The following is an 11,190-nucleotide window of genomic DNA, read 5'->3' as shown; positions in this document are numbered from 1 at the left end:
TTTACAATTCCTTATTTTTTTCATTTGTCCATTATTGTTGAACTTATATATAAATAGATAGAGGTATTAGAGTTCCCAAGATTGTCAGTGTGTGCGTGTCTCGTTTTTAACGTTAAAGATCTCAACTTTGTTACTATCATATTGATCTGTGAAACTAGATTTGATTTGGGTTTTCAGATCTGTTACTGAGAGTTGAAATTTTCTCCTGTTTTTGTTAAAGAAAAAAAAAATGGCCAGGAAGAAGATCAGAGAGTATGATTCAAAGAGATTGTTGAAAGAGCATTTCAAGAGACTTGGAGGTTATGATTTGGCTATCAAATCTGCACAGGTAATCTTTTTTGTTAATTTACAAATGTTGAACAAATCTTTATGTCTGATAGATAGTGGTAAGGCCTGCGGGATTTCATTCGGAGCAAATCTTTAATCTTTAGTTTAATTTGAGTGGTTTTTTATTTCAAAATGTTTAGATAAAATGGGAAGAAGAAGAAAGTTCTGTTTTTTTTTTATTGATTGTGAAATGTTGGAATGTTTTAGGTAGAATTTACATGAAAAATTAGGCCACCTACTTGAATCCATATGAGTTTTTATTATTAATTTTAAAAGCAAACTCAATCTAGAAATGTTGATTTTGACTCTGGTTTGTAAAATCCTTTCTGCATTTATTTTGAAGTAATGGTTGCTACCTCTACATTTGAGATCTGTTTTTGATTAGTGGAGCAAAGCACTTGACATTAGTGACCTAAAACTTCTCATTAAGCCTGTTCTTTTGAGATGTAAAGTTTTTAATAAGTAAACACTTTGGTTGGGGAATAGACTGACAATTTGCTTATATGATTGCATCAATCCTCCTCTCATGATCTAACATGGTATCAGAGCCATGTCGACTTGGACAATCCTCTCCCTCGTGAACTATAATATAGTCGATCTATGAGAGGGTACTCCTAATATGTCACACTTCTAGTAATTCTCTCCTTTTATATGAAAAAATTAACCTTTTCTACAAATAGTCCTTACTCAACTATAAACTTATTATTGCTAAAAGTAAATAAATGAAGCCCCTCAAATTTGGGGGGCTAAGATACCCTTGCCTTTTGTTTAACTCTTCAGAACCTCCCATGTAGTGGGGCAGAACAGGTAGGTCAGCTACAATGCTTAAACTTAAAGAGAGTGCCTAATATTTTAAAGAAAAGGTACAAGTGTAAACTCTTGGGACCACCTGGTCTAAGAGTTAGCTACTTGATAATCCTAACATTCTTTAGACTCAAGTTATTGATTGTCTTAGACAATACTCCTAATAATGAAAAAAGACAAATATCATCAACCACTTGTGTATCTTTCTAAAATATTTGATGGTATTTGTCCCTTCTTTTGTGGCTTAGGTGACAGAGTCTACTGACATCAATGAGCTAGCAGAGAAGGAGCCTTGGCTCAACTCAACAAAGTTGGTTGTAAAGCCTGATATGTTGTTTGGCAAGCGTGGAAAGAGTGGACTAGTTGCCTTGAATCTTGATCTTGCTCAAGTTGCTACTTTTGTGAAGGAGCGTCTTGGCAAAGAGGTTGTTCAGATATTCATTTACCTTGTCCCTTTTGATTAAAACCAAGCGTATTGTTTGTTTTATGTGGACTATTAACATATAGTGTCCTTGTCTGGGATCATTTGCTCATGTTTGTTTTCACATTGACAGGTGGAGATGGGCGGATGCAAAGGTCCCATCACAACCTTCATTGTTGAGCCATTCATCCCCCACAATGAAGAGTTTTATCTTAATATTGTCTCGGATAGGCTTGGTTGCAGCGTAAGCTTTTCTGAATGCGGAGGAATTGACATCGAAGAGAACTGGGACAAGGTATGTGACTAAATTCAAAAGTAGGCATGTTAAGTCCAAATCCGTTATAGTATTAATATCTCAATCTAACATATAGTCCTTCTTATCCAGGTTAAGACCATCTCTGTGCCGACTGGGACTTCTTTTACATCAGAGATATGTGCTCCACTTGTAGCCACTCTACCATTGGAGGTAAATATTTGAAAGAACAGGAAGAAGAAATAATACTGCAAGAATAGTCTGCCTACTTCTTTTTACTCATTCATGCAATTGATATCTCAATTTTAATTTGAAATTTTACTTGTATGTTACAGATTAAGGGTGTCATTGAGGAGTTCCTCAAAGTGATTTACGCTCTATTTCAAGGTATCTACGAGATAATTTGTCATCGCTAGATCTTTAAGACCTTTTTGTATTTTTGTGTAACCATCTCAACATTTCTTTCTATCAGATCTCGACTTCACTTTCCTAGAGATGAACCCTTTCACATTGGTTGAAGGAAAGCCTTATCCTCTCGATATGAGGGGAGAGCTTGATGACACTGCTGCTTTCAAGAACTTCAAAAAGTAAATCAGCTGCTCCAACATCTGAATATACTCTTATTACTCGCTTCCTAAGCTTTATTGGCTAAAAGTGAAATCAACTTTTGGTAATCGACACATCATAGACTAAGAATATGCTTTTCATCCTGCAGGTGGGGAAATATTGAATTTCCATTGCCATTTGGAAGGGTTATGAGTGCTACAGAGAGCTTCATTCACGGGCTTGATGAAAAGGTATATCTTGAGCACAATAATTAAGTGTTGAGAGGCAAAAAAAATTTCTTCAACTTTAGATTGCAAATTATCTGTCAATGACTACATCATATGCTAAAACGTTCAAGTCGGTTTATTGCAGACAAGTGCATCTTTGAAGTTCACAGTCTTGAACCCCAAGGGGCGAATTTGGACTATGGTTGCTGGTGGAGGAGCTAGTGTCATTTATGCCGATACTGTACATATCTATCCTTGGAAAATATTACCTCCTTTGATTATATATTCTATTGTCTAAACTTGCCATTTTACCTTAACAGGTAGGTGATCTTGGATATGCTTCTGAGCTTGGGAACTATGCAGAGTACAGTGGTGCTCCCAATGAAGAAGAGGTCTTGCAGTATGCTAGAGTTGTAATTGATGTAAGGATAAACTAGTTACATAAAACATTTTATTGACACACAGAAAGAAAAAGAAAACACTCATTACATTATGTTACGCCACATTCTCCGTTTATGCACCGTGAAAGGAATTGGAGAAGGATACTGACCCTAATCCCATATTGCAGTGTGCCACTGCAAACCCTGATGGCCGTAAGAGAGCCCTTGTGATTGGTGGTGGAATAGCCAATTTCACTGATGTTGCTGCTACATTTAGTGGTATTATTCGAGCTCTTAAGGAGAAGGTATGGTGTAATGTAACACAATTGGCTGCTCTGCCCTGATGTTGAGATTTCCTTACTGAACATTTGTTATTGCAGGAGTCAAAACTTAAAGCTGCAAGAATGCATATATATGTTAGAAGAGGAGGTCCAAACTACCAAAAAGGTCTTGCAAAAATGAGGTCTCTTGGTGAGGAAATTGGCATCCCAATTGAGGTATGTGCTACTAGTGTCAACTACTAATAGAAGATGACTATTTTCCCCGTTAACATCAAATGAGTTAACTATTCTTGTTGAAGGTTTATGGACCTGAGGAAACCATGACTGGCATCTGCAAACAGGCTATTGAGTGCATCAGTGCAGCTGCATAAATTTGAAACTTTTTAGTCTCTGCCTTTTTTGCTTTGTGTTAGTGTGTTATTTGATTTGTGTGTTTTGACATTTCACATAAATGGGCAATGAACAATAATGAATTTTAGTTTTTCAATTTCAACATTGATTCAACAATCTTTATAGTAGATGAAAGAAAGAGATATTCATTAATTACATAAAGATATGTTAATGGCTCTTCTATCCTTATTACTACATTCCAAAACAAAAACCTAACTAGATCTATATATGCAAAACATTGAAGTAAACTACTATAATATACATACATATATATATGTTAGTGTATATATACATACGCTAACATATATATACAGTTGCCTTTAATTACTGAATATTCTTGTTGGCTACTCCAACACCATGTATACTTGCTCACCTTTTTTGTATCATTAATTTTGTAAGTCGCAGATTCATTTCTTCAATAGTTATCGCCGAGGTTGTTTGGATGTAGTTTATTTTTAAAAATTAATTAATTAATGTTTGACTGCTTCTTTGGAGCTTCACATATATTTGTATATATAAAAAATATGATTAAATAGCATGAAAAATTAGAGACATATTTGGACAAAGTGATTGGTGTGTACCAAGCAAAAAATATTGACAATATAGGGTGAGTATGGGCCTTCACATTAGTTGGTGAGATGTGACATTTGTCAAAAATATATTATTCCATTAGCCTAAAACAAGAAGCAAGGAGCACGACCAAAAAAACAAGTTTAGCAAAAAAAAAGTGAATTTTTTTTTAATTTTGATCAAAATCATCCTTTGTCATTTTGATGAAACTTTAACGTCATTTTATAATATTTCACTTAATTGAAATCATCCTCATAATATGTTTTTTTGTAATTTTATAAAATGTAAGATTCCAATTCCAAAGAAGTGCTAAAATTAGTACAAAAGAAAATGTTAATTGTTAGTAATAATTAAAGCAAAAGGAAGATAGACGATCATGAGATTTACTTAAGAGCTTCGTCGTTAGTAAAATAAATTAATTTAAAGATGCCTAATGATGTTATCTTTGAAAATGACTTAGACAAATGGCAACTTCTTGGTGGTGTTCATTTTTAATTTTTTTTTTTTGGTGGTGTTCATTAAATTTAACTTCTGCACTAAATAGTTGATAACCTTTCTTTCTTTTTAAGTGTGGTAGTTATAACCATAAACTTTAAACTTATGAGTATGTTCAATTGATCCTACACAAAAGCTATTTTTTGATGTTGATATATGGCCTTTTTGTCAACTATACAACTTCAATTATGTGAATAAACGACATAGTGGACCAAACCAAAAAATTATGTGAAATGAAATGGTTTTAAAAAGCTTATAATGTATTGAAATAGCATATGTCATTTAATTTGGCTTTATTTTATATTTGTGTTTTCTTATTTTTTTTTTGTGTGTATAAGTAAACACTTATATTTGTATAAAGTTGAACAAGTAGACACATGAGCCCTACATGACATAATACATGTAGGACACTAAATAAGATAAAAACTCTATTATAGAGTGTCACGTGTCTATTTGCTTGACTCTATATAAGTTTAAGTGTCTATTTGTGGACACTCAAAGTTGAGGACATAAATGTGAGTTAAAACTAAGTCAAAGAGAATATTTATGTCTTATGCCTTATGTAGATATGTCTAGGCATAATCTATTGGCGTAATACATAATTATGTTATTTAACTTAGTCTCAGCATCTATATTCCCGTTCAACTTTGGTTGTGCACAAGTACATACTTAAACTTGTATAGAGTTGAATAAGTAGGCACACACACACAAATCTTACCTGACATCTTACGCCTGCATGACAGTTTGCATCCAAGGCAGCAACATCCTAAGTAGCGTCTTATTTATATTATGTAACATGGAATGTGTGTCATGTCTACTTATTCATCTTTATACAAGTTTAAGTTTTTAATTGTGCATACTCAAAATTGAAGAACATAGATTTAATGTAAAGTCAAGTTAAAAAGATAAATTTATATGTTATAATGTGTGAATCACAATTCATAATGCACTTCGCCTAGAAATGGTGAGACAGGTTGAAGGCTATGCGAGGTTATTTGAAGGCAAAACAGATAGGTTAAAGGCAATGTGGAGCGGACAAGTTAAATAATAAAATAACTAATAATGAAAAAGAAATGAATAGGTTGAATGACTATTTTGAATAATAAATGATTTTAGATTTTTTAAAAATATACAAATATCTAAATCTCCTAATCCATTCATATTTGTGTTTGGTTAGGTCTACTGCACTAATTACCAAAAAAAAAAAAATTCTATTATTAAGATTTGAATCAACTTTTTTTTTTTTTTAAATTAAAAATAAAATGATCTTGATTGTGTCTATCCCACTTTAGTGAAGAAGAAGAAGAAGAAGAAGAGAGGTTTTTGATATTATTGATTAGATTAAATTTCAATCATTAATAATTATTGAGAGTAACTTTTTTTACTCAAAATAAAAATAGACTTAAGTATATTTATTTATAAAATTATGTTAAAATTACATCACGTACATTATTGTTGTTGATTAAATTGTATTTTGGGCTCCACTTTGTGCAAGAGAGCACATACTCCAAATTGTATTAATTTTTATTGAATGACAAAACGGCAGAAGGCTATATAGTACCCTCAAACACTTGTGGCTCAAAATAGGTTTCCTTGATATTAAGATGGCACTCAAAGTTCACGTTTAAAACATCACACATTTTTTTAAAATAATGTCAATAATAATTGTCCAATATTATTTATCTAGCTTGAAAAAATAAGATATAATTTATCTTTTCATGTCTATTTTATAATGTTTATAATTGAATACTATCCAATACTTTCTCTATTTCATGTTAGTTGAATTTTAGAAGCAATGCACATTTATTAAGAAAAACATCTAAGGACATAATTTAAATCATACTTTTCACTATAAATAAGATAATTTTTCTCAAGAAATCAAACATCATTAAATGAAAGGGTAAACATGGGAAGAAATCATCCATCTTAAATGTTGAAACAATAAAAAAGATAAAAAAAATATATGTTTCAAAGCATTAAATTTAAGAATAATGTTAAATGACCAGAAATTTTCAAAGTCTATAATATCCTTTTTATTTAAAATAAACTGATTTTTTTCAATTAAAAGACATCAAAATTAAAAGGTAAAAATATTCAAAAAGATAAAATATCACAATGTGAAATGTGTTATTTTACTGATCGCCAAAGAATCTTTTTTTAATTTAATATATTCAAAGGCTAATGTATTAAAAGTTTTTCTTGATTGTATGTGTCAAGTCAATAATCGACCATTGTTATTGGACAAGAGAGTAATAATTTTTTTTGATTTATTTATCAATATAAACAAGTAAACTGTAATACTATATATTAATTCCTTCGTTCATTTTTACTTATCATAAATAAATAAACAGTGTTGTTTGACTAACATATCTCTCGTTAATTATTTAACCTTCACGAGCGTGCCTTTAAAATAATTAATATTATTTTTTAAAAAAAATACTTAGTTATCTAATTAACAACTATTTTGGAACAAATACTTTTAATAACGGTCAAAATAGGATATAAGAATAGGTAAAATAAAGCAAAACATATATATAGTATAATTTTTGTGGTGCACCTCTTCGCCTTATCCTTAGTAAATCTAAAACATTATCCCATGTGACTTTTGTGAGTAAAATTGTCCCTCCATTTCAATTTGCCGCATCACTTTCATCGTTCAGTATTTATTGATCTGACTCCTAAAGTATAGTAGATCTTTTTTACATGGTACCATGATATTGTTCATGAAAAAAAAAATTGGCCTAAGTCATCTCCAGCCACTCAAAGTTGTCCGCATAATTCATTTACACCTTAACTAATCCTTGTGCCAATTAAACACTTTATTTGTTCAAAAATTATTCCTATTAGACACAAAATGCTGACATGGCAAAAAACGTGTAATTCACTTTCCTTGAGCGCGTTAATTTATTAAAAATAATATTTTTCTTTTTTTTTTCCTCTTAATTTATACCCCTAAGTTAATTTTTTTTAAAAAAAATAACAAAAAAGAAGAAGAACAATTGTCTTCTTCTTCTTCCCTATTTCTATCGACCCCACCACCCCACCCCAACCCCCATACCCATACACCAGTGGTTATCTTCTTCCTCCATCATTCTAATAATTTCAAAATTCTTAGTATCAGTGGTTATCTTCTTCCCCCCACCATTCTAATGGTTTCAAAATTCTTAGCATTTTGTTTCATTTATAAATTTTTCGAAGAGAATCTTTTCCCCATCTTTCTCTATCTAAAAACCGAGATGAAGTAAAAAGTTATAATTAATAAAAAAGCCGATGAAAAAAAAAATTTATCCGGTTAAAGATGGAACTGTACAGGGAGGAGGGAGGGGGGGTCGCCATTAATGGAGTTAGAGGAAATGTATGTTTTGTTCCAGTTGAAGGCTGGGAAGTGGGTGTTTAGGTTTTACTCTTTTTTTTTTCATTTTTTTTACTTTAAAATAATTTTTATTTTTTTTTACTTTATAATATAATGTTTAAATAATTTTTTGGATTAAAAAATAACACATGTCATTATTTGATTGGTCAAATTGACATGTCAGCGCGAGTGTATTTCACACATTCTCTATTTTTTGTTTATTCTCGAAAAAATGTTCAAATGGTTCAAATTCAGAATGGTTGAAGTGTTCAATAGGTAGCATGTCTAGTTGAGGTGTCTAAATGAATAATCGGGACAAGTTTGAGTGGCCGCATATGACTTTGGCCAAAAAAATTTAAAAAAAGAAGAAAATATTTTCTATTTGTTTTGTAATGAGAGGAATTGGGGTGTGGGGCGTGGAGCCTCGAGGATGACAGGAGTGAGTTATTCAAATGGTAAATTTTAAAGGTGGTAGGTGAGTTGAAAAATATAATAAATATAGATTTTGTTATTCAATACTATCAATATTCAAAAGGTAATATAACAATATCATCTATATTATTTATCGTTTCATAAGTTGTGTGTTAAGTCAATATTGAGTAACATTATTTTTTTAATCTATTAAAAGAAAAAATTTTCATAAATGCACAACTTAATTTACCATACATTTTACAACAAATATAATATCATATTTTTCAAAATATGTGTTTAATGATAAATCGTGAAAAATATTAAAAATTAAAGCCAGACAATACGAATGTTGAGTCATACAATGACACATGAAAAACAATTAAGATATCGATGATATAATTCACGCTGTAGAAACAATAATAAACCAAGACTCGGAACATTCTAGCCTCGAAGGAAAAAAAATCTACAATTTTATGAAATTCGTCCCAATAACAATATATGACATTAAAATAGTACATCTGAAATCAAGATTAAATTTAAATTATTTTCTTGAAAATAAAAATGATAAATTATGAATTAAAAGGAGTAGAGTTGAAAATTTCCTGGCGCCTCCGTTTACGAAGGACTCATTGGCCTTTGACGAAATATTCTGCTACTCACGACCATCAAAAGTGATATGCCACCAACATTTTCGTCTTTCGTTTATATGATACGATTTTTGAGATAAAATATGTTAGTTTATTATATAATTTAAATTATTAATTATTATAATTTATTAATATTTTTAAAAATAATTTTTATATAATTAAATTACTTTATTTTTATAATTTCAAATAAAATCACAAGGAAAAAATTATTCTTTTGAGAAAGTTGACCTGGCTCATTGCTGTTGGTGAGTCAAATATTACAACTACAAAGTGTCTAGCAGGACATGTATCATTTCTACGAACCTAAAAATTCCTATGTGCTCTCACCAACTCTTATCCATTTCTCCAATATAAATAACATACCAAAACCCTATTCTCTTCACAATACAAAAAAAAAACATTTGTGTTACAACAAAACATTTCACTTTTGACATATTCAAACTATCAACTAAAATGGCAATTATTCTTGAGGATGAAGCTTCTATTCATGGAGATGTATTAGAGACTATTCTTTCACATGTGCCACTTATTGACTTAGTTCCTTCTTCGTGCGTTTCAAAATCATGGAATCGAGCTGTTACTTCTTCTCTCAAATGCTTTAACAAGCCGAAGCCGTGGTTAATTATCCACACTCAATGCACTCGCTCACCTTATGACATTTCGGTACATGGTTATGACCCTCGCTCGAATGTTTGGGTCGAGACATCTCAACCATCCATTAAGTATATCTCTGCACTCCGATCATCTCATTCCAATTTACTCTACATGCTTTCTCCATCCAAGCTATCCTTCTCCCACGACGTGATGAATCTCACGTGGCATCACGTGGATGCACCACGCGTGTGGAGAACCGATCCTATTGTGGCTTATGTAGGTGGCTCAATCGTTATAGCCGGTGGCACGTGCGATTTTGAAGATGATCCATTAGCTGTGGAAATGTACAATAACGAAACGAACACTTGGGAAACGTGTGAATCAATGCCGGCGATACTCAAAGACTCAGCGGCATCTACGTGGCTGTCAATCGCTACCACCGGCGATAAACTCGTCGTCGCCGAGAAATTCACCGGAGTTACTTACTGTTTCGATCCGAAAACTAAGAATTGGTCAGGTCCTTATGAGTTAAAGCCGGATCCACGTATTTTTCACTCAATTATCGGGTTTGCAAACAATCGATTGATCCTGATTGGAATGATCGGAGAGTCCGAAAATGTGGCCGGAGTTAAAATTTGGAAAGTGAATACGGAGAATTTTGAGTGTGAGGAATTGGGGGAAATGCCGGCGGCGTTGATTCAGAAGGTTAAGAGTGAAACATATGGAGTTTCTTCAATCAGTGTTTGCTTAGCTGGCAATTATGCGTACATGAGCAAGTCGTCGGAGATGGCGGAGGAGATAGTAGGTTGTGAGTTCGGAAACGACGGCGGATTACGGTGGTGGAGCATGAAAAACGACGCTGCCGGCGACGGGAATAGATCGCGGAGAGTGGTGTATAGTTGTTCTGTTATTGGGTTAGGTGATTTGCGACGAGCTATGCTATCGGAAAATCGGAAATTTACTGTGTTGTGAAAAATAATAATGCATGGACAAAACTAAGTGTTATTTAATTTTTTTTTCTTTTTTAAATTTGAAAAATGTTGGTACAAAGTACCAACTATTGTTGATTATTAATTACTAAATTAAAAAGGAGTGTTTGACCATTTGGTTAAGTTACCAACAACGAACCACTTTTTTCTAGATTCTAATTATTTGATATTAATTATGATTTAATATCGGATTGATTTGAAGTTTAGATTTTATATAAAAGTAATTTGAATTAAAATTATTTTTGATATTTCTTTATTGGAAAGGATTCTGAAATATTTGTTTGTTAGTAATAAATTTTCTAGGATAACTTAAAAGGCTCTATGCATATGTTTGGTCTATTGTCGTTATTTATATATATAAATGACGATAATTTTATGAAGTTAATATCTTAAAAGATCATAAATAAAGAAAAAAATTGAACAAGTTGGAGATTTAGCTTACCAAAGGAACAATTGTTTTACTCTTGAGATGAATCCAATTTATGGGGAAAGTGAATATAAAT

The 11,190-nt window shown here is 31.8% G+C and overlaps 2 protein-coding genes across 2 annotated transcripts; both read left to right on the top strand.

The window, feature by feature from the left end:
* On the top strand, positions 1-3,746 carry LOC107020794 (ATP-citrate synthase alpha chain protein 2). Its single transcript, XM_015221295.2, has 12 exons — positions 1-328; positions 1,380-1,556; positions 1,686-1,847; positions 1,938-2,018; positions 2,141-2,192; positions 2,278-2,392; positions 2,521-2,602; positions 2,724-2,819; positions 2,899-3,000; positions 3,147-3,263; positions 3,339-3,455; positions 3,539-3,746. Exons 1-12 carry the CDS (start codon positions 230-232, stop codon positions 3,608-3,610), a joined length of 1,272 nt encoding a protein of 423 aa, XP_015076781.1. The 5' UTR covers positions 1-229; the 3' UTR covers positions 3,611-3,746.
* A 5,602-nt stretch (positions 3,747-9,348) lies between these two features.
* LOC107019086 (F-box/kelch-repeat protein At1g23390) lies at positions 9,349-10,825 on the top strand. Its single transcript, XM_015219665.2, has one exon. It carries the CDS (start codon positions 9,558-9,560, stop codon positions 10,668-10,670), a length of 1,113 nt encoding a protein of 370 aa, XP_015075151.1. The 5' UTR covers positions 9,349-9,557; the 3' UTR covers positions 10,671-10,825.
* Positions 10,826-11,190: the final 365 nt, after the last annotated feature.

Source organism: Solanum pennellii, chromosome 5 (genome assembly GCF_001406875.1).
Source record: "Solanum pennellii chromosome 5, SPENNV200".
Taxonomy (NCBI): Eukaryota; Viridiplantae; Streptophyta; class Magnoliopsida; order Solanales; family Solanaceae; genus Solanum; species Solanum pennellii.
Note: the sequence above shows the minus strand (reverse complement) of the source record. Positions and strands in the feature narration are given on the sequence as shown.